The sequence below is a fragment of the Triturus cristatus genome, chromosome 3_1, assembly GCF_964204655.1.
Source record: "Triturus cristatus chromosome 3_1, aTriCri1.1, whole genome shotgun sequence".
Lineage (NCBI taxonomy): Eukaryota > Metazoa > Chordata > Amphibia > Caudata > Salamandridae > Triturus > Triturus cristatus.
In genome coordinates this window covers 655,254,633-655,277,781 of record NC_140583.1, presented here as the reverse complement: position 1 = coordinate 655,277,781, position 23,149 = coordinate 655,254,633, and the positions used below count along the sequence as shown (strand labels likewise).

Genomic DNA, 23,149 nt, shown 5'->3' with positions numbered 1-23,149 from the left:
GGACCAGGAAGGGGGGTGGTTACACCCCCAATCCTTTGTCCAGCTCGCCCCAGGTCCGGGGCTGGTGTGCCCCAGGACGGGTTTGAACTGGCATATGCACCAAGGCTCCTTCTGAGCCTCAGGCATGTCTGATTCTATTCAAGCCCTACCTGACCAATACACAAAATCCTGTCTGGGGTGGTGCACGCACCTCCCCTGGCAGGAAACCCTTTGTCCACGTCTCCCAAGCTGGAAGGACTCCCAGCAGCAGGAGGGCAGACTTGTGTCTGTGGTGGCAGCATCCAGTTTGTGGAGCTGAGGCTATGTCTGATTTTACCCGGGTTTCAGGTACTGTACATGTCGTGTCCCTCTAGAAGGGTGGAATGCTAACCCCGTCGCCAGCATTGGCGAGGGGTTAGTATTCCAATTCGTATGACACCTTACTCGACATGTTTTGATAAAGCCAAACCAAAGATAGCATTTAACCGCGAGGTTCATAATGCACTTAAGAGTATATGGTATGACGATATCTGGAAACGTTAGAAGGAAGTTGTTCCGACCACTGCAGACAGGCTCAGCTCATGCCAGAGCACCATCTCACATGGAACCAAGCACTCTGCCTTCAGGATTGTCAAGGCCTACCATAGGAGTGACTTATAGGTTACCAGGTGTCCCATTTAAGGTTAGGTATAGGTATACTACACCTAAGTAAGAGGTGGTTACACCAACTTACCCCAGCTGAGTGATCAGCCAGTTGTGTCAAATTGCTAGGCCAGGCCAGGGGTGGCATAATACATGCTTCAGCCCCTGGTAGGCCTTAGATACACCAATGCCCTGGGTACATAGTGTACACTGGTACAGGGGCTCACAGGGTGATCCAATTCCAATTGGTTATGCACCTAGGGTGCATAGTGTCAATTTAGTAGAGAGAACAGCAGGCTGGGGTCTGATTAGCAGGCCCACAGCCTCAATATGTCAAAAACCAGTGAAGCAAAAAGCAAAAATTTGGGGTGACCATAGGATAGCAGACCCTACTCTCCTACAGGCAGCTGTCCTGGGACAGCTAATTTAGATGGTTATCAGCTGACGTTTCATCAGTTGTCTAGTGTGTGAAAAGCTTTCTGCCAGGAAGCTTACTTGCCCGAATGAAGTGCAAATTTGCTCTATTCGTTAATCTGCAAGTGTAAAGGGTGTTTGGGAGATGGTTCTGACTTTAATTGATGCAATCACTCCAAGCTTTGGGATGACAGAGATTTGGGTTTTTGGAGTGGTAATCCAAAGCATTAACAACAGGGCTATGATGTGCATGCTTTTAATTGTAACTGCATTTACACAGCCTTTAGTACCCCCAAAGGAGGTGTTGAAGGGACAGTTATGTAAAAAAACAAATTGCATTGCATACGCACTGGTATTACTCAAATCTACCTTTTGGAAGCACCGTTTTATCGTAAAACCTTTTGCGCATTTTGTAGCAGGCTATCTTACACTGTGTGTAATGTAAGTATAAAATAATTACTTACATATTCACAGTGCTTTCTGACACATACTGTAACCTTGTAGCACTAAAAAAACATGTCACTATTTTCCATTGCACAAATCAAGATTTAATTCTGTGGCTCTCTGGTTACACACAGACCTCTGCAGGGCATTAACGAATAGAGGTTTCATAATGTACTACAGTGCATTTCCCACTGAGTTACAACTTTTAAAAATTAATTTTTCATTTACGCTGCCCAGTATTATATATGTAGATATCTGATGGCGAAAGACCTAAAAGATTTGCAGAATATTTTGGGGCTTCTTTATGAGAGGCTTGCATCACCAGAGCGGCACTTTTTTTATGCTCTTGTGGTGCAAGCGTCTCAACCACACCTATGACGCGGTGGCGGTGCAAAGCCACCTTGCATGGCTTTGCATAGCCTCATAGATATAAGACATAGCAACGCAAGTCACTGTGCTGCCTTACTCTGCATCTGGGAGGGGTTGCATGAGCTTTGCGTGGGGTTCCCACACAACACCCATGGATTTCGATGCTGTCCCATATTTACAAAATCACGTAAACCTGGGGCAGCTCCAAAAACAGACACCTCCCCAGCGGAGGCGCAACAAGGAGAAATGTTTTCAGTTCTCCTAATTTTTTCCTCTTTCCATGTGAGCTACATTCTGCTGCTCACATAGAAAGAGGTAAACGCCTCTCAGGATTGCTTTTGTGAAGGAAGGTGCCCCTTCCTGTTCAAAAACAATCCTACCTATGCTGGTGCTAGGCAGCAAGTTGTGTGCCAACACAAGGGAAAATAATATTGTGCATTCCTGCCCTTTCACATTGGGGTAGGGCAGCGCAGCAAGAAGATGTGCGGCGCTGCCCTATGCCAATTCCTCATAAATTAGGCCCTTTGTTTTTAGCTACACCTTTGACTACAACCTCACTGACCCTTGGTTTACTACACACTGTTTAATATTATTTCCCTACCGTAAAAGTTATTTGCTGTGGGAATAAGGGGCGTTTATGGTTGTCGATGATGAGGAGTTCCAGGTTCTCGAAATTTTTGTCAGAAGGGGGTCCTTAAGCCTAAACAATTTTGACAAGGGGGTCTCCGCATCAAAACGTTTGAAGACTTCTGTCTTATGCAAATGATCTGTCCTACGTTCCTGCCATATTTTCTGTCTCCTTCTTCCCTTAACAGTTTACCTGCCCTTATATCCCTGTAATATCTATTGTCTCCTGGTGCCATCCAATGTTTGACAGTCTACTAAGACTTTCCTTTATTGTCCCCTCTCCCTTTTCTTCCAACTTCTGTAGATGCTGATATGTAAGTTTCTCTCTTAATAATTAGTCAGGTTTGAATGTTAAATCTGTTCATTCAAAGATTTGTTAAAGAGCTGTTGAATTTTGAACAGCATTGGCTGCTTTCCCAGGAGGTGGATGCATTTGTTTTCAAGTACAATGTGTTTTTTATGCGCAGCCTGTTGATCAACTCTACTCCAGCAAAGAAAATGGTTTGGATTTGGAAGAAATCTCTAAGAACAACTCCAAAAAAGATGCAATTGAGAATCTCAATACTATGGTTGAAGACACTTCTAAAATTCACATGCAAAATGTAAAAGGTAAGTCTTTGATGCCAATCAGTGAAAATGTTTTCACCCAGGACTGCATCAATTTTACATACTGCTTTAATGCAGCGTTTTACTTTCACATTAATATTTATTGTTCTGCTTCCTGTATTCTTGTGTTTATTTCTTGCTTTGTAGTTCTTTCCTACACCATTACTCTGAGTTCACTTCATGGTGTCCTTGACTATGTTACTTTTTCTAATTATATTTCTAAACCACTGTTGCTCTCTCAGGGGGTATCCACTGATACTCATAGGCACTGAATAATCCTGCCCACATGCAGAGACCTCAGACGAGTTCTTTCAAAGTCACATTTTCTACAGTATCTTTCCCTTACTTTGTAAAGGCCAAAAGGTACGTGTTACAAAAAATATAAAATGTCCAGCCTTGAAGCAGGCTAAATTTTCAATCACATTAATTTACTTTAAAGAATGGAAGTAAACAAGAAATGAGCCCTTAAATGTTACTAGGACTGATTAGAAGAGACCTTTTTAGAAACATAATTCACAAACTCTTTTTGCTCCTTTTAAAGTAAATGATATAGAATGATATGGCAATGTAATTGTATGGGCTGCAGCACTGAAACAATAGAATAGACACTGCACTTTTAAGGGCACTCTGACTTCTAATGCCCCATCATGCCCTGCATGTGACAGTTTATCCAGTTGTATTGTTTACATAGAAATTAGCATGCTAGAGTTATCCTTATTATATACCTTCATTTGGGGAGGAGGGTGGGCTGCTTATGATTTCAATGGCGATTACCCTGCGAGAGAACTAGGATTATAGGTAAGAACCCATTTCTTCTCTCTTATTGAATCTCCATTGATGTCGTCCTACACAAAACCCTTTTCATTTGGAGGGCCGGGGGAATGAGAGAGAAAATTATGTAGGTAAACTGTTGCACTCTCATTTATAATATCATAAATAGGACCCTGGGTAGGGGGGAATTTCCAAAAAAGAACGGGATGACCGCACACACCCTGGGTGTTTTACTTCATGAATGCTGTAGTAGCGGTCGGCCTTCGTTGTGGATAGAGAGACTATCCAGGGTTGATCCGAGGAGTGGGGGATCCCAACAACTAAAAACCCTGTGTACCTACCCGTGTTCAAGTCATGTTATTTATTAGAAGGGTGGTGTAGGGGTCATTAAAAACAAGTATCGGACACTTGAGGCAAAATTACGCAGCTTATGTCCTATCTAGGTCGACGCATTTCAGCCCATCAAAGGCCCACAGATTGGTCCTGGGCTTTTCTCAGGAGTAGGATCCTGCTTGTCCCTATTTAAATCCCTGCCAAAAGCATTACACACTCTCAGTGCACCCACAAACATACTGTACCAGTTCCTAATGGCTGGTCAACGATGGGGTCATAAAAATACAGAGAACATATATATAAACATAAGTTGTACTACAATGTTAAATTTCACAGAACAATAAATTGTACAACAAACCAGTAGTTATGACATGTAATATTTAAAACAAAGACAAGACCTACCCGTGATTGCCAACCTTGCAGGACTCAGCCATGCCACTCATGAGACAGCCTTTTAGAAAAAGTGTGTGTGCGATCTCACTCGTAGAGCATGCATATTACACAAGGTGACATTGTGCACTCTCTCACTTTCTAACTTTTACCCTAACTTACCCTAAAAGCTGTTCTGTTCACTCACAAATTGAATGAGCAACAAAGATGCCTTTAAATCTTGTTTTTATCTTGTCACTTATGTTATGCTTTAAGAGACAGAGTTCAGAAGTCAGTTTGTCTTCCTGCATTTACTTCTCTTTCTTGGACTGTGAAGTTAGAGAATTTTGTAAAGTGAAGTTTGTAACAATCGTGCTGTGCAAAGTGTGTAAAATAAAAAGGCTGTAAGGTGTCTGGCTTATTTTCTAACACAATATTCAAACAGCAAACAAGTGAATATTTCAGTAGTTATCAAGGCACATTTATGTATTTCTGTGTGGTAAAAAAAGATTTTTGTAGGGTGGAAACAAATCGGAACACTTTACTTGGTGATGTGCAAGTGATAAGTATTTTTGCTGAAACCCAGTTTACAAATCTTGTTTGCACGCTCTATAGTTTTATCCTTTAAACTGCATGTTAGTGAGAAAGTTTGTGGCCATTTCGATGGAAAATGTGCTGTCTTTAAATGACAGTGCACTACCACATCGTGCTTTAGTAGTATATTTATTAAAAGTGAGCCTTTAAACATGAACTGAGAAATATTCCAGCCCCTGCCCTGGCGACTATGGTAATAGTCAACTAAGGGCCAGATGTATGCCCTTTTTTTGCGGTCGTAAAAGGGAAATCGGCACGTTTGCGACCACAAAATTGGTCTGACCCATGTACAAACCCTCATTTGTGAGTCAGCAACCAATTACCGACTCGCAAAATAGGGTTTGCAACTTGCTATTAGAAAGGGGCATTCCAAGGGCATCCCTTCCTGATGGCGAGTCTAAATGGTATGTACCATTGTTTTTTTGCCTCGTTTGCAGTCGCAAAACACTCGCAGTTTACCACCTACTTCAAGTAGGTGGTAAGCCACTCGCAATCGGGAAGGGTCCCTAGGGGACCCCTATCCCTTTGTGAATGGGTGCAAAAATATGTTTTAAGAGCAGGCAGTGGTCCCAGGGACCACTGCCTGCCGTTAAAAAATGAAACTGAAAAGTTTCAATTTTGTTTGTTAAATGTATCCCGTTTTCCGTCTAAGGAAAATGGGATGCATTATAAAAAAAACTGCTTTATTTAAAAAAAAGCAGTCACAGACATGGTGGTCTGCTGACCCTAGCAGGTCACCATCCCTGTGTGTGCTAGCCATTCCTATTGGGATCGCAAATAGCACCAGCCTGATGATTATTAATGAGGCAGGTAATTTGCGACTCCTTTAGGAATCAATAACAATGTCTGAGACCCTGTTGTACATTGCATTTTGCGAGTCGCAAACTGACGCAATTTGCAACTCACAAAATGTAAGGATCGTACATCTGGCCCTTAGGTGCTAGTCAGCGGGTTATGTGGACTCAATTCTTATTAGACATGAAGCAAACTCTTAGTCTTTTAAATACATTTTTCAAAAGTTTTTTTGTACAGCAGAAATTTTGAACTCATCCTAAGTACCAAGATTGGTAAGACTAACTATCATAAAGGCTTCTCAGTATCACAACGTTCAAAATCTATCACAGTACTGCTCTGGTTCAAAGATCCCAAACTCAAGACCGATCCTGTACGTAACGGTAAACGTAAATGTGCCCCACATCAACAAACTATCCCTGACTCAAAATATATGCTATGTTGTTATTTTGACCTACTATATGGTCAATTCTTAGAACCAGCTTGTAAGTTACACCTTATTGATGCTCCCAACATTAAAACAGTTAAAACATGAGTACTTCAAATTACCTCATTTCGTCTAGTTCAAAATGCAACATTCTCGTCATAGAACTTGATCGTAATGGCTATCGCCCAAACATTCGAGTACAACACTAAATTTCGAAACCCTCACGGTTCCCATGACGCAATAGCGAGGCATGTAACACACCAATCTCATTTTCACTGTAAATATCTTTGATTCTTAATCTCCGATCAGCGGACGTCTGTATCCGTGTGTTCCCGAGTGCGGAACACGTAACACCCGTCTCGGAGTTGTGTAGGGGCGGCAGTTAGCCCCTGACTGGCTATCTTTGTCATCGAAGACTCGTGCTTTGTTGCTTGCTGCACACTGTCCCTCTCAAGGGCTTCTATCCGTCTTCATTAAATCCAAGCACCGCCTGCCTTGCTTGCAAGGCCTGACTGTCTCGTTGGAGGGTCTCCGACAGCCTCATGACATACCTCCTGTCACCTGCTCCAGTCCTTTCTACTTCTGCGGCACCCAGCATCTGTAAGGGTTAGTCAGATTGAGTGTGTTATGGCTTCTGCTAGAGTTTGGCAAGACCCTCCACATTGAAACTCGAGAGGACTTCTTTCTTTTGAACATATAAGGTGCTTCGTGTTTGTGAGGCCTTTGAAATAAACTTTTCACCCTTCCACTCCTTAACTCAAGCTCCGGCTCGTGGGTGCTACCAAGCTGGTCGGATTAAAAGCCTGCTCTTCGCTTTGGTAAGAGCTTCTGCAACGCAAGAGAGTCATGATCCACATTGAGATGCAGCCGCCTTGAGTTATAAATGTGCGAAATTCGTGTAATTTGATTTTGTGTAACTACGCAAAGGTTTTCAAAAATTAAATGAAATGTGAAACCGGCATTACTACTATATTTTAGGAAGAAACGTGTCCTTGCGTCCATTTCGGACTTGAAGAAGCTTTTTGCCCTTAAAAGAATTGTGTAAAAGCATGTGTTGCTAACAGCAGGCGCTTGCTTTCTTGTTGTTCGCATTGTTCTTATGCTCCCACGCTTAAATTTGGCCTGGTAGCACCATGTGGAGTATTGGCATAATATCGAGAATTACACTGGTGTAACAAATTTCGTCCAGGCCTCAGTAAAATATGGCTGCGTCCTGGCACAAGTGTAGTTTTAATACATGAACTCGTCTCTATAAGTCTTTTGCTTGTTCCTCCTTGACAAAAGCAGTGTTCTGAGACCCATAATTTGAGAGTGTAAGGGTGCAAACACCATCTTTTCGTCTTTTTTGTACAGAACAATTTGACCAGCGTTTGAGGTGCTGCGACACATTGTATTGTGTTCTGACCAAGACTAGCATCCCCGACTGATGCTCTTCACTAAGAATTTAAGGTCCCCCCCCCATCCCCCTCATTGGCCCTAATCTGGGGGAAGACGCATGGCGTTAGCACAGCATCCTTCCTACTGCCCTCCCTGCAGATAGTAGCCATGAGACTGCCAAAGAATTCTGTTGCCGAGCCCTAAGCAGAGCTGCTTTTTGCATTTTATAACATTTGATTAGAGACATATTTGTGATGTGCTAATCGGAACAGTGGCCTTATTTAATTGCCATTTTCATTTATTACCCGTTACCAAAGTAAGTCATGAGTAAATTAGGTCAGTGTAGTTTCACCTCAGAAACAGCGTGGGTCCAAAAAAATAGATATGATGGGTAATGTGCTTGCATTTATGTAGACGTGTTAGATGTGTCCTTGGGTGTAAAACATTATAAAACATGTACTCTAACACACCTCTGAGAGGATGGGCCTTGTTTTGGGATTTTTTTTTGCCTTCTGTTGGTGCTTCTCACAGACACTGTAAAACCACCTCCACTTGCGCCGCGAAAAGCAAACCAACCTACTGGCATGTGAGAACAAGCATTGGCATAGCCAATAAGTCTCGCTTTTGGGACCTTATAAATATTTAGTTTTGCAGCACAATATCCTTGGTGCAACAACATCAGCTGTTGCATGGCTAAACCTTGTACCTTATAAGCGTTTAGCCATGCAACGGTTGATGTTGTTGCACCAAGGATATTGTGCTGCATAACTAAATACATATAAGGTCCCAAAAGCGAGACCTATTGGCAATGCCAATGCTTGTTTAAGGGCAGGCAGTGGTCCCTGGAACCACTGCCTGCCCTTTAAAAAATATTTTTCCCTGCATTTGCAAAGGGGAAGGTCCCTTTTGCGACCCTATTGCCACCCTCTTAAAGAGGGTGGTAATTTGCGAGTGTTTTGCGCCCGCAATTGCAGACACAAAACATCTGTACATAGGGTTGCGCACGCTATTAGGAAGGGAACGCCCCTTCCTAATAGCGTGTTGCAAAACCCTATTTTGCGAGTCGCAAAAAATTGCGACTCGCAAAATAGGGTTTGTGCATACCCCATGCCATTTTTGCATGCGCCGACGGGTTCGCAAACCCGTTTGCGCTTGCAAAAATGGTGGTACATCTGGCCCTTAATTTTCTTTTTTTTTAAGCAGTGTGTTTAAGTAAGTACTGGTTGCAATAGTTGTCCATTGGTAGTGACATTGTGCAACATCCTTCTTGAGAGCAGAATTTATTTACAGTAGTTATCTGCTATTTGTGATGTTGCCGAATTCTTGACGGTCCGGAACTATTTAAATACTCTTTGTGAAAGAGAACCTGGCTTGATAAAAAAAAATGGCTTCAAGTTCCATGCTTAAATTGTGTGGTCTTAGGCAAATATTTTATTTCACTAAAACTAACTTTTTCTTCATAATCAAAAATGGAAGCACTGTCCAATGCATGTGTTCAGAATACCACCTAATCGTAGGACACATTTGATGTGAGCCCATGGCATATTTCAGTTGTATCAGTTCCTATCTTCTTCCAGCGCTGTTGTAAATTCCGTTTGAAGTGGACTGCTGCTATTTAATGGCATTCCTGGACTCTCTTTCACCAATGGTTCGTTGATTAACTTTGCCAGGGAAAAAACACATGTTATGGTGTTTAATTTGCAGCAGTTTTATTGAAATATAGGTAGGGTGTAATTTGGTTTTTATACTCTCTTTCCTTCCATTTTCTTTCTTTCCGTTTTGCTTTCTCTCATTTTTCCTTCTTTCTTTTCGGCCTTTTCTGTTTTTCTTACCTTTTATTTCCTATCTTTCTTAATTACCTTCCTTCCTTCTTGATAACTTTTCTTTCCTTTCTCTTTGCTTTTTTTCCTTTTACCTTTCCTTTTTTCTTTCTGTTTATTCTTTCCTTTATTTTATCCATAATCTTTCTTAAGCTGTCAATTGCACGTTATTTCTAATGGTTTTCATTTTTTTATTATGGTAACATGAGTGGTAGATTTGAATCACCTTTTTGTAAACTTGTACTTTTCCAAAGCTCAAATCCTTGTTCTTACTTAGTGTAAATCTTTTCTTGACTTCTAGGTCTAGAGTGCAGCCAGTGTAGCACCCGAATTCAGTGCGTTCACAATTTGGCATGAAACAGAATCACTATAAACCGTAGTAGCAGCATAGAGGTATATTGCAGCAGACAGCCTCAACCCTTGGTTCTCAAAGAGTTTGGAAAAGTGTAGGAGGAAACCTGTATCATTCAAGATTTAGTGCAAGCTCTTATGTGAAAAATCTGTTGCCATAAATAGCTCAACATTTCTGGACAGGGGGTTTAAAACTGAATTAAGTATAGTCTCTGACTTGATCACTTTGTCCAGTTCATAGGCAAATATGTCCCAACAAACTCTATTCAGCTTTAGATTAAAAAAAAGATGGTGATAAAGAAAACCCAGGAGAAGGAAAACCCCCCAAAAAACAACTGAGGTTGAGCCTTGTATCACTGCACAGAATCCCAACACAACTAAGAACAAAAAGTATGAAGCTGAAAAAAGAAAACAAGTTTTTCAGTCTCACTGGGTGGAATCCTGCCCATGGCTTGCCCTGAAGGAAAGTCCGGAGGGAGAAGGACCAAAAAATGTACTGCACTATTTGCCAGAAATATACTACTATAGCATTCAGCTATTCGAGTTCAGGTAGAAATGTATTCTTAAGTGGATGTGACCAGTTGCGCATTGAACCAATCAGAGCTCATGAAACTAGTAAGGCATATATGACGTGTTTCATGGCACCGCCAGGAAATGAAAGAAACCGCATTGCCGTCTCTGACTCCCATCGCAGGTACCTCAAAAACCAGTGTCATCACTGCAAAAACTGAAGGAGACCGAAAGAAAGAAACTGACCATCTTGTTTAACAATGCTTCCCAATTGCAAAACAAGGTAAGCCACTCTCAGTCATGGACATCCTATGCAGGGTTATGAAGAAAGCAGGTGTGGATATAGGAGAAAATTATGCAAACCGTGAAAAAGCCTCAGATGATTAGATGTGAGGCGGATATACTTCGACAGGACATCAAAAAAATAGTTTCAAATTATCGCTTCATCTGCATTATTGCTGACGGAAGCTCAGATAGTGCCATCACTGTGCTAGTGAAAGTAGTCAATGGTGGGAAACCCTACACTGTATTTGCAGATCGTGTTCCTCTTGAACATGCACATGCTCAAGGAATTCTGGATGGTATATTTAAAGGACTCAAAAGAATATCTTTGGATTTGGTAGATATGAGGTCTACAGAACATCCAGGCCCATCACGAATAGCTGTCAATTTCGATGGTGCTCCAGTTATGATGGGATCTAAGGGACGGGTTGCAGCACTTCTAAAGAAAGACATTCCTTTTCTTCTGCCGTTCCACTGTGTAGCCCACAAGCTTCAGATTGGGATTCTAGATGCTGTAAAATCCCATCCCTCTATTTGTCAGTTTGAGCAAACTTTGAAATGGATTTTCAAATTGTATTGTTATAGTCCTAAAGCGAAAAGATGCCAAAGAAATGTTAAGAATAATTGATGAAAACCTTGCACATTTCACTGATATTAAACAGGTTAGATGGGTATCCAGCAAAACCAGGGCTTTGACAGCTATGCAACAAAACCTGTAGACAGTGGTTCTACATTTGGGACAGGTTGCAGCTGGTAGTGATGATTCTGCTGCTAAGGCAAAAAGAGTACCTCTCAGTTGTTACTAGTTTTACTGTCTGAGAGATGTTCGGAAGCCAGTGTCTCAGCTTTCAGAATTCTTTCAGTCTAATGAACTGCTTTTATTGCATTTTCCACCTGCTGTAGAGAGGTGTGCATTGACCCTAGTAGGCCTAAAAGTGAGTATGATGAATATATGCATCAGTTTAAAAAACTGTGCCGCCCTGAAGGAAAGAAGTTTGGACACATTTCTACTGATGGCTGGGAAATAAAGTTATCAGGACACTGCCCACCAGCAGCAACAATACAAAGTGACAGTGAGCTCATTGACCAAGTGGTTAAGTACATTGATAAGAAGTTTGAAAATTTTAATTGCATGCCTGTTCAAGGTTTTCAGGCATTTGATTATACACTGGGGCCAGAAAGTAGAGAGGAACTCTATACATATGGGCTCTCTGACATTGAGGTAATTGTACAACATTTTGAGGTACTTTTCACCACAGATGAGAGGTTGGCAGTTGTAGAGGAGTTTTGTGGACTTAAAACCCATATGAAAAGCTTTCAGACCAAAGGCAGTCCTGTATTGCCTGCATACTCCACCCTGCTAGCAACAAAACCTTCCTCGTTAATTAATATATTAAAGCTTGTGGATATGATGTTCACATTCAGCATATCTAAAGCAGAAGCTGAACGTGCGTTTTCTGCCATGAATATCATTAAGAACCCGCTAAAAACACGGTTAAATCAAGATGTTCTCCAAGACCTAATTTTCTTAAGGTAGAAGGACCCAACTTTGAGGATTATGACCCCAGCAGAGCTATTGATCTCTAGCTTACAACAGGAGGCACAAAGCATGTGTGTGGACATAAAAGGCCACTTTTATCATAACTATTGAAGTATTGCTAATATGAGTCTTAGAGCAGCTTGCCATGCTAGATCATTTATTGTTGTATTTCTATATGTTTTGATAAAAGGGATAATATCGATTGTCAAGTTTTTCTTTAGCATTATTATTGAACATCATTTAATGGTTTACTGGTTTTAATAAAACAAAAATATATTAATTTTTCTCTGTCAGCCGGAGCCCTTATGTTTGATGTAGGGACGGGAGTAGGTGGGACAAGTGGATTTTACAGGACATGTAGATCTCAGTGGCATTTTGTCCCTTGGACAAGTAGATTATTTTGAAAATTGCACACCCCTGGATCCGTGAACCACAATTGCTGGGTGTTGTTCTGTAGCAAAGAGGATCATACTTGCCATTGACTGAGACAACTTGATAATCACTGTTGGCAGTAGGGGAAATGGAGGAAAGCCATAAAGAAATTTGTCTGACCTGTTGATCCATAGGGCATTCCCCAACGTCCTTGGTTGGTAAAACCTCGAGGTGAAGCTTGGGCATTTTCTTCATCTTCAAAAAGATCATTTGAGGGAAACCCCAGTTGCAAAAGATGTTATGAATTACGCAGTTGTTTAATACCTATCCGTGATACTCTTGAATGGTTCTGCTGAGAGTGTCTGCTTGAGCATTCTGGATTCCTAGAAGATGGTTCGCTGTAATCCTAAGATCTCTCGATACTAACCATTTTTAGATTGTTTGTGCCTCCAGAGACAGGTCTGTAACTCGGTCCTCCCTGCTTGTTCAGATAATGCATGGTCGTTGCATTGTTTGTATTGAACAAGGAGGAAGTTTGTCTTGAATGACAGGAGGAAAGCTTTCAGGGCTAAATGTACTGCTGTCAACTCCAGTAGGTTGATTTGCTACTACTGATGATGTGGTATTACTATTGTTTCGGAAACAACACGCCTTCATGTCAAAAATGGTCCATGTGAGTACCCCAACAAGAAAGAGAAGCACCTGTCACTATTGATTGGGTTGGTATGTCTTCATGGAAATGAAAATATTCCTGGTAGACATGTAGGAAAGTTTCAGTTCTATTAAGGGCACAGAGGCGAGGGTTATGCTGTACTTTCAACAACAACAAAAAACATATCTTTCCCAGCATGCACTTGAAAGGTCAACAGGGTCATCCAATCAACAGCCCAGCATTACCATAAAGGTATGTATCCACATCTTCCTCCCCTTTTTTGATTGTGACAGAACATTGTCACCATCCTCATCTTATTCTGTTTTAGATCCTTCCGAACCTGAAAGGATCCATACAGCCGTCCAAGAATCTGAACTTTTTTTTTGGGGGGTATATTTTTATTGAGAAGTACATGTCAGTTTATAAACAATACATTAAAAAAGGAGTATAAACAAATCAAATTATGGCCACACAATAAATCACTATGAAATGTTAACTTCTCAGATTTCTAAATATAAAAAAGATAATACAGATATCAAAAGATACAATAGTTGAGGTACTCATGAAAACTGGAAAGGAAGAAATAGGAAAGGTGGACTAGGAAGGAGATGATAAAGATAGTATACAATATGTAGTAAACCATGTTTTAAATCTCTGACCAAAGGCACTGTACTGTAATCAGAAAAAAAAGAACTTTGGCATAAATCAAGTATCACCATGAAAACCCAAGAGCGGAAGCAGATAACAGGGAAGAAACATACAAAGGGTACTTATACCGTACGAACAATTGTTATGCAATAGCCACCAGAAAGAAGTCTATACCCTCAAGCTCCTTCTCGGGTGGGAATAATCCTTGCCTCCATGCTTTTAATAGAATTGAAACTTTCCTTCATGCCTACTAGGAAATTTGTCATTCTATGTCAGGACAGGAGGCAAGGATTATGCAATTTTAAAGCTTGCCCACCACCAAAGACGCCATATCCATGACAAGTTTAAAATAGAAACGCTGAAACATAGTCATAAGACTAGTCTGCTGCTTTAATGTCCTCAAGGCAAGCCCCGAGAGAAAAAGCCTTTCAAGCCATTTCCTCACTGACAGAATGAGCTCCAAACTGCAAGATATTAACACCCGCTTCTTGCATAACCCAGCAGATCCAGCGAGCAATGGTGGGGGGAGTTACCACCTTGAAAGTTTTCCTGAGGAAAATCAGCAACTGGCACTCACCGTGTGGGCAGAGTTCTTCCATCATCATTTAATTAGCCCTGAGACAGCTCATCACACACAACTTAGGAGCTTAGTCAAAAGCCGGGCAAAATACCAGTCTATAATTCATTTTCGTTCTGCGGAAGATATGGAAGGTGACCTCTTGCAGGGTAAAGACCCTTTCCGAGATGTCCTTGGCTTTCACATCTGACACTCGCCTGCAAGATACCAGACATAAGAGCATGGCTAGCTTCACTGACAGCTGCTTACTTGACAAATACTTATTTGGCTGTCAATACTTGAAAAGGTTTAAAAACTTGTTCACATCTCATAAGGTTGAATAACGAGGCTCCAGAGGGCGAGCTAGACATATGCCTCTCATCAACTTACACACTAACTGGGAATGGGAAAAGGACCTTCCAAAATAGCAGACCGATCAGAGTTGATCATATGGTAGGCCAAACCATGGGAGGCCTGGGATCCCAAAAAATGTACTACAGCGACCACTTCGCACCCCATGAGATCCTGGTCATTCCTAAGACACCAACGGACCCATCTGGACCACGCAAACCTGGAACGTTTGTTTGTTCCGTCCACCCCGGCTAACTATAGTATTCGTTTCTCCTGAAAGGCCATGGACACTCCACCATTGATGAAAATCTGCTACGCCAAAAGGGACATGCAGCCTTGGAGGAGTAGTGAGTGATTGCCCAGAGGATTCAGGAGGAGATCTGGAAAGTGGGGAAGAAGGATTGGGGAATCCCAGGAAAGTTCCAGAAGAACTGTAAACCACATTTGAGACCTCCGGAGCTGCGTGATAATCACTACCCTCATCCTCTGTCTGTGAACCTGAGCCGACAATCTCATGATCATGGCGGACGGGGGAAGGCATACCCCATCTCCAAGGACCAGTCCTGAAGAAAAGCATTTGTGGCCGTCGCCAGAGGATACGGCTTCCAGCTCAAATATCGCAAAAGCTGGTGGTCTAGCCGAGAAGCAAACCGGTCTACCGAGAAAGGACCCCACATGGAGTGCAGTCTCTGAAAAAATAAGGGGCTCAACTGCCACAGGCTCATGTCCAAGCAACCCCTGGAGCATCACTCTGCCACTACGTTGGACGCTCCAGGAAGGTACTTTGCTGTCACAGAGATGTTGCGGGACAGGCAGAAGGCCCAAAACTCCTTGGCAAGATCCGCCAGAACTTTTGACTTGGTACTCCCCCCAAGTGGTTGATGTATCTCACTGCTGACACAGTGTCCATCTTGAAAAGGACACTGCAGGCAACCCGGTCCTTCTTCCGACATTTGAATGCAAAGGACCTGGCCATCAACTCCAAGCAGTTGATATGGAGTTGCCGCTCTTCTGCGGACCACCTTGCTGCTGTGAGGGAGTCACCGCAACGGACTCCCCAGCCTAACAAGCTGGCATCAGACTCTATCACCAAGTCCCGGTAGTAACTGAAAATAGCCCGGCCGATCCGCGCCTCCACGTGGTCGAGCTACCACCTCATCTGTTCCTTGACCTCTTCCATGAGTTGAATCAGTTCTTAATACTGTAAACCCTAGCAGAAATGAAAGGCCTTGAGGCGCCGCTGAAGGGCCTGTAAAGAGGAGTGCCCGGGAAGATCGCCTAGTTAGATAAGGAGAGGAGGCCCACAATCCAGGCCACTTGTCAGAGAGAGGTCATGGATCTGGACAACATCCTCTGCAACTCTCTGTGGATCTTGGGCACCTTCTGAGAAGGGAGACTCAGTGACTTCTCCACTGAGTCTATTAAAAAAACGAGGAACGGCGCCTGTTTGGCAGGAATCATAAGCGACTTCCACTCGTGAATTAAAGTATGTGCTTTATAAAAAAAACACTGCAAACATTTGTAAACACTCGAAAAATAGTTTTTGGACTTTTGTGGGTTAGTAACTGATAAGAACCGATTTAAAAAGGTCCGTTAAACACTGCGAAAACACCACTGATGTCTGCAAAAAAATATGCATTGAAAACAGGAAAACCTATCTTTGGTATACGATTTAGAGATATAGTACTGAATGTGGATTGTTTTATGCTGCAATTGATGCTTGTAAATTTGTTCTTTAACAGCAAAAAGACTAAAACCCAAAATAGTAAGAAGTGCCAGCTTTTATGGTTTCATTTATTTGTTTTCACAGAAGCAGTCAATCCTGGAGAATCCGATGCTGGCATGCCAGAGCTTGAAGAGAATGGGGCTGCAAACTTAGAAGATGTTGCCACTGGTGAGCTGAAAAGTTGATCTGAACTATTTTCAGAAGCCATTTTCCTCTTGTGCTGGATTCCTTTTAGGTTTTATGTGAGTGTGGTGAAATGAGAGGTCCGATGTTGATAGCACTGAAGCTGATGTCCTTTAAAGCTAGAGGCCTCATACCAAAATATTAGTGGTGTTGAACCTGTTAGATAAAATGCGATATATTTTACTCAGGAAACACACCTGCTAAATAAAGTTTTTTAGTCTGAAATCTAAATAGATTCCAGGGCAATCTTTTTTTTTTAATCAGGCTCCAAGTAAAGTGGAATGGCTGTCATAATAGCACAAGGATGTCAATGCGAGGTCATAAAGGTGATCTTGGACATGGCTGCGAAGGCATTGTTGTCGTTAATGAAGGATGGCTAAACTAAATACACAATAAAATATGTTCCTAACTCGGACCAAGAGATTCCTTAAGACTGATATAATGAGGGTGTCTGAGTGTGTTATCATCATTGGGGGTAGCTAAATCTAGTGATGGACAGGCTTACAAACAGTCCTCTCTGGGAGGGGGTTTATCAGGTTTATTTCCCAAGAGGATCAGACACATAGAGCAACCAAATTACTCTCACTGCACTTACTGTTCCACATACAATACGACAGACACAAGATTAAGGAGCCTGATTTACTGTTTGGAGGACAAGGTACTCTACCCTTTCTGCCAAAACTTTGGTCTGACCATCTTGTATAGAGATGGGCAGACCTTATGGTTTCCATCAATGCAGTCAATGGGAGCCCAATTGACAGAAAACTTCCTCATAGGGCCTTTTTAAATTCTAAATCAGGCCCCAAGTCACATTTAAGTGAGCTCTTCTCTGATAGATAATATAACTCATATAGACCTGGGATGTAGCCTTTTCAGATCACGTGCCGGTTTAATTGTCAATTTCCCCTTACAGAAACCCACCTGTATGATAAAACTGTCAGTAGAAGTAGAGACCCCGCTACATAGCTGAAAATGATATACAAGAAATTCATCAAGGGATACTACTGGTGATCACAAGGAGCGCCATGATGGCCACCATAACCGGATAAAATAAAAGGAGAGACTAATTTAGAGAAAAATTGAAAACTCATATAAAAGAATTGGCAGGCATATACAAAAGTGCAGGTACTGTGAAAATGCCTGGCATATTGTTAGCAATTAGGGCACTGGACATAGAAAAGGCAAAACACGTACTCATTAAGACAGAACAACTTGCCCATAACGGAGAAACAAAGCGGATCACCAAAATACCCTGCAACCTTTATGCAAAAGTGTTGAAAGATAAGTTAAAGTTAGAGATGTTAACGTTTTACTGAGAAATATTTATAGAGAGATAGCAGCAAACTTTGGCTCCTCTTATAAACTGTTTTACCAAGCAGAAGATTCTCAATTGAATATGGTGAATGAGCATTTCAATATCACACGTCTAAAACCCTTGCACTCTGAACAGGCATTAATAACATCCTTGTTCCACTAAACCTGGCTCCTGACTCCACTGTTGACAAATCTTGTGAACACTGCTCTAAGTCCTTAACTAATACTTCTATTAGAGAAGCACAAGTAACTGTGTTCATTTAAACTAGATAAAGAACCAATGGAGTAGTTCAAACAGGCCTATACCATGGTGAGACATACACAGCACTGACATGTAATGTCAATGGGCTAGGTAGTAAGATCAAGAGGGGACTGGTGACAAGATATAATAAGAGACTTAAGCCTGACATTGTCTTTTTGCAGGAAAACCCACTGCGGGGTACACATTGCGCCTTTATCGGGAGGGGGCCATCACAACGCTCGCTCACATAGGATTTTCCCCGGTGCGTGAGGAGTCACCATACTAATTAGAAGCCCCCCCGTCCCTTCCACACAACTAAAACTTGGGACAGATCCCAGTGGGATCTTTGTTGCTGTCCAGGGGACCTGGAGACAATGAGAGCTCATGCTAATTAGTGTCTATGCCCTGCCACGACTGCAACCCCAAACGCTAGATGCAATCGCTAAGATACTATTAGAATAAGGCCCCTCCACACACATCATTGGAGGTGACTTTAATGATGTAACCAACCCAAGCCTTGACCACACACACACACATTTCCATAGGAACTTGTGTTCCCACCCCACTGGTTGACTTCGTGAAGTTGCTGGGGCTGACTGACCTTTGGCGGCGACAACATCCATTAGACCGCGCTTATACCTACTTCTCTGGGGCACATAGTCTTCCCTAGACTCTATTACTTTTTTACCACAGCAATAGAGATACGAACAGCGGACAAGGTGGAAAACCTTGCAAGGGGCATTTGAGACCACTCACCACTGTGGTTGACGTAGGAGGTAGAGGTAGCAGACAACAATCAGACTGGAGACTGAATGCCTGGGAGCTCTGTGACAAAAAAGTAACGCGAGCAATAAGGAAGGAGACTGAGGTATACTTTCAAGCGAATGAGGGCTCAGTCCTTGACTACCACCCTCGGTGAGGCCTATAAGACTGTGGTTCGAGGCAGGGTGCAAGATGTTATAGCGCGAAAGCATAGGGGGGGGGGAAACTCGCCAAATAGGAACCCCAGAAAATAAACTCCTGGAACGTGAGAGAAGCATTACCCCAGATATCTGTGTCCACCCTAACACGACAATTAGCAGTCACACGCAGGGAACTTCGTGCGCTAATAGAACGGAAGGTGCAGACCCAAATTCAGGCCACACATCAGAGACTATGAGTCGGGAGCAAGAGCAGGGAGACTCCTGGCTTGGCTGGGCAGGAGGGAAAGAGAGGGGAGCTGGGTGGCCTAGATCCAGGAGTCTGAAGACTGACATGTAACCGCACACACCATAGCGGGAGCATTTGCCACTTCTTTCCGGAACGATATGAGGCTAGGCCACTAGCAGATGAAACACAGATAATAGAATATCTTCATAGTATGGATACTCCCACCCAGCAATGATAAGATAGGGAAATCCTGGAGACAGAAATCACCCTAACTGAAGTACAAGACATCATAAATAGACAAAAATCAGTGAAAACTCCAGGACCAAAGGGGCTGCCAGCGGAGTTCTGCAAGCAAAATGCTAGTTTGTTAGCCCTTCACCTCCCAACCATGTTTCAGGCGGCTCAGAGAGAGGGGTTGCTGCAATCAGATCTTTGTAAGGCCACAGCGGTGGTTATACCGAAGCCGGGTAAACTAGAGAACTGCAGATCCTACCACCCAATGTCATTACTAAATATCGAAACAAAGATCTTGGCCTCTATCCTAGCGGCACAACTGTTAACGGTGATAACTTCATTGATCCACCGTGATCAATCCGGCTGTAGGCCTGGCTGAGCTACGCGTTTCAATCTCTGTCGACTTGCCAATTGGCTAGACACGTTGAAGGACAGGTCTACCCCGCAGATGCTCCTTTCACTGGACACGGAGAAGGCCTTTGTCACTGTCCACTGGCCCTTCATGAGACAAGTCCTTGTAAAGTTGGGCTTTGGACGAGAGTTTATGACCTGGGTGGAGCTGCTGTATACCAACCCTGGAGCTAGTTTTAGGGTCGAAGGGGATAAAATCGGCTGACTTCCCCATTAAAAGAGGAACCAGACAGGGCTGCCCCCATCTCCCCTACTTTTAGCACTGGTCCTAGAACCATTGGCTTACCTGATCAGGTCCCACCCAGAACTTAGAGGTTTCCAGGACACAGGAGTTCATCTTACAGATGAGTGGATATCCCTCTATGTAGATGATATTCTCTACATCACCAACCCTGACACCATACGCCCTCTGATATTACAACTAGTTAAGGTATATGGCAAATACGCAGGATACAACATCAACTGGGGAAAGTCGAGTCTATACCCCGTAGGAGGTTCCATAGACACACGCCTAATACCAGGACATCTACATATTACTGAATAGGGCTTCAAATATTTGGGGCTATACATTTCCATGAATGAGGCTGACTGCCTTACCCACAACATTAAGCAAGTTCTGGCAGAATTCCGGGAAGATGTTGCTAGATGGAGACGACTCCCCCTGACGCTGCTAGGGAGAGCGGCCATGTATAAATTGATAATGCTCCCTAAACTACTATACATACTCCAAAACACGTACCATAGGATCCCAAAGACTATTTTTAAGACAATTAATGACGAACTTTGCATCTTCCTATGGGATGGGGGCCACCCTAGAGTGGCATTGCAAATGCTGCAGCGCAGCCAATACAATGGGTGAATTGTTGTGCCAGATATCCAAGCTTATCCGGCTGCACATCTTATGTTAATCAATGAATGGTGTCCTGCCACAGGAGATCACCCTACATATGCCCTGGAGAAGCTCCAATTCCGGAAACATACTTACCATCACTAGCTTTATGGGGGCACAGGAGTACGAGACTTACTACCCACCAGAGGTCAATCGAGTCCTGGATCGGGGTGGAATGCCAGATAAAATGGGGCAAAAACTAACTAAAGCCACACCACTAAGGGAGGGTAGGCGGTTGCCTGAGCTGGCAAAACTACAGGGCTTCAAGGGCTGGGACACAGGTGACATAATCAAACGTATGGACTTAATTACCTTTGCGGATCTCAATATCAATTGTCGGCCATGCCACAATACAAATATTTACAATTACAACATCCTTGGAAAACACAAAAACTCGACATTACAGATATCCCCAAATATGCACCACTAGAAGGTAGGCTGCCACAAGAGGAGATACCCTCAAAGGCAGTTTCCTGGACATATATAACCCTTATAAATAACATCCCCGAGAGACTGTTATCCCTCCGGTGTAAATGGGAGGAAACTATGGGCCCGCTAGAGGACATTGATTGGGAGGCAGCATTCATGCATCCATCCTTTTGCTTTTTCTAGAGCAGGGATACTTAGGAGTAGATATTCAAGCCCTGAAGAAGGCCCCAGACCCGTGCGGGCTGACGGTGTGGGCCGAAACATGTTGGCATTTTTAAGAGGGTATACCTGAACCAATATATTCATATAAAACCCCGTTTGTTTCACGCTTTTATCTGATACCCCAGGTACCCACCGAATAAACGTATTGTTTGGGTATAGCTGTAGGTATTTTTTAAATTCACTCATCTGGTTCTCTGCATGGCCAGTTTATGCTTTATATAAGAACTCCCATAACAACTTTGGTCGAGTCCGCCCAGGTAGTACCATCTTACCTGGGTGTGGAAAGAGGTTATGATGAAGCATGTCACGATAAGTGAGTGAGGTGTCTTCTCCAATATCTTTGGATACCCCATCACCCGAAGATTTATTGAAGGCAAAGCAATTAACACCTGCGGGACCACTTTCACTCTTTTTATTCCTTTTTATGGCAGTCTGGACATCCTTAGGGATATACAGTCCACAGCAGTTGCTTATATGTGATGCAATTGTACTCGGGAGATTGCAACTGACCTGCTTCTCTCACTCTGTATTGTGAATAAGATGCTTCTGACAGTGACAGACCCAACTAGCCCCCAATTCTCCAAACTCTTTAATGGACGACTTAGAGGGTTATATTCAAGTATTCAGTTCAGTGTTAATTTTCAGGATCAGCAAACTTAAGATGTTTTGCTTCGACAAGATAAGCTTGCTGTATTTCCTGACCCTCCAGGCAGCTCTGTATTCCACAACTTGACAACCTTGACTTTGCTGGCGGCTTCACTATTTTGCAGCCAGCAGTACTCCTCCCAGCAGCCTCCACCACTCAGAGGAGAGCCGGGACTGGATCTTCCTGACTTTTGGATCCTGCCCCTCCGGATGGATGCTGACTCCCGCATTGCAAGATGTGCTCCGGTGGCGCCTGGCCATAGCCCGGGCAAAGGGCGGGCTCATTCATGCCTGTCATAGCCCAGAGGAGGCTGGGTTGAGCCACCCCTCTTTCACCTGTCCCCCAGCCAAGGTAGTGTGCCCGCCCCTCCAACTCTGCGCTGCCTGCTGTCTCTGCCCCTGCATTGCCTGTTGTCTCTGCGCTGCCTGCTGTCCCTTCCATTGCACTGCCTGATGTCCCTTTGCTGCCTGCTGTTCCTGCCCTACACTCCGTGCTATCCCTGCGCTGCCTGCTGTCCCTGCGCTGCCTGCTGTCCCTGACCGTGCGCTGATGGCTGTCTCTGCCCCTGCGCTGATGGCTGTTTTTGCCCCACCACAGACCTCACCTGGACTGACCACATCATCGTTCACTTCACCATCAACGACGCCCACCATCACCAAGTGTCAGATCCCCTCACACTGCAGCTGGAGCAAGGTTACGGAAACCCAGTGGTCACAGTCCCTCACTACCTCCCAACTCGAGACCTCCGCAGACCTCGACCAGGCTGTCCAGAAGTTCCCCGCCTGGATCACCAACAGCGCAGACGAAGTCGCCCCACTGAAACCTACAAGATCTAACAAGACCTCCAAACATGCCAGCTGATACACCCCAGAACTCAGG

The 23,149-nt window shown here is 43.3% G+C and overlaps 1 protein-coding gene across 4 annotated transcripts in view; it reads left to right on the top strand.

Moving 5' to 3' along the window:
* Nucleotides 1-23,149, top strand: part of GOLM2 (golgi membrane protein 2) — a 523,755-nt gene that overhangs the window by 239,154 nt on the left and 261,452 nt on the right. For all 4 annotated transcript variants that reach the window (XM_085644687.1, XM_085644686.1, XM_085644685.1 and 1 more), the window contains exons 5-6: nucleotides 2,943-3,084; nucleotides 16,637-16,720. In XM_085644687.1, coding sequence (XP_085500813.1) covers nucleotides 2,943-3,084; nucleotides 16,637-16,720 — 226 coding nt within the window. The remainder of the gene's footprint in view (nucleotides 1-2,942; nucleotides 3,085-16,636; nucleotides 16,721-23,149) is intronic.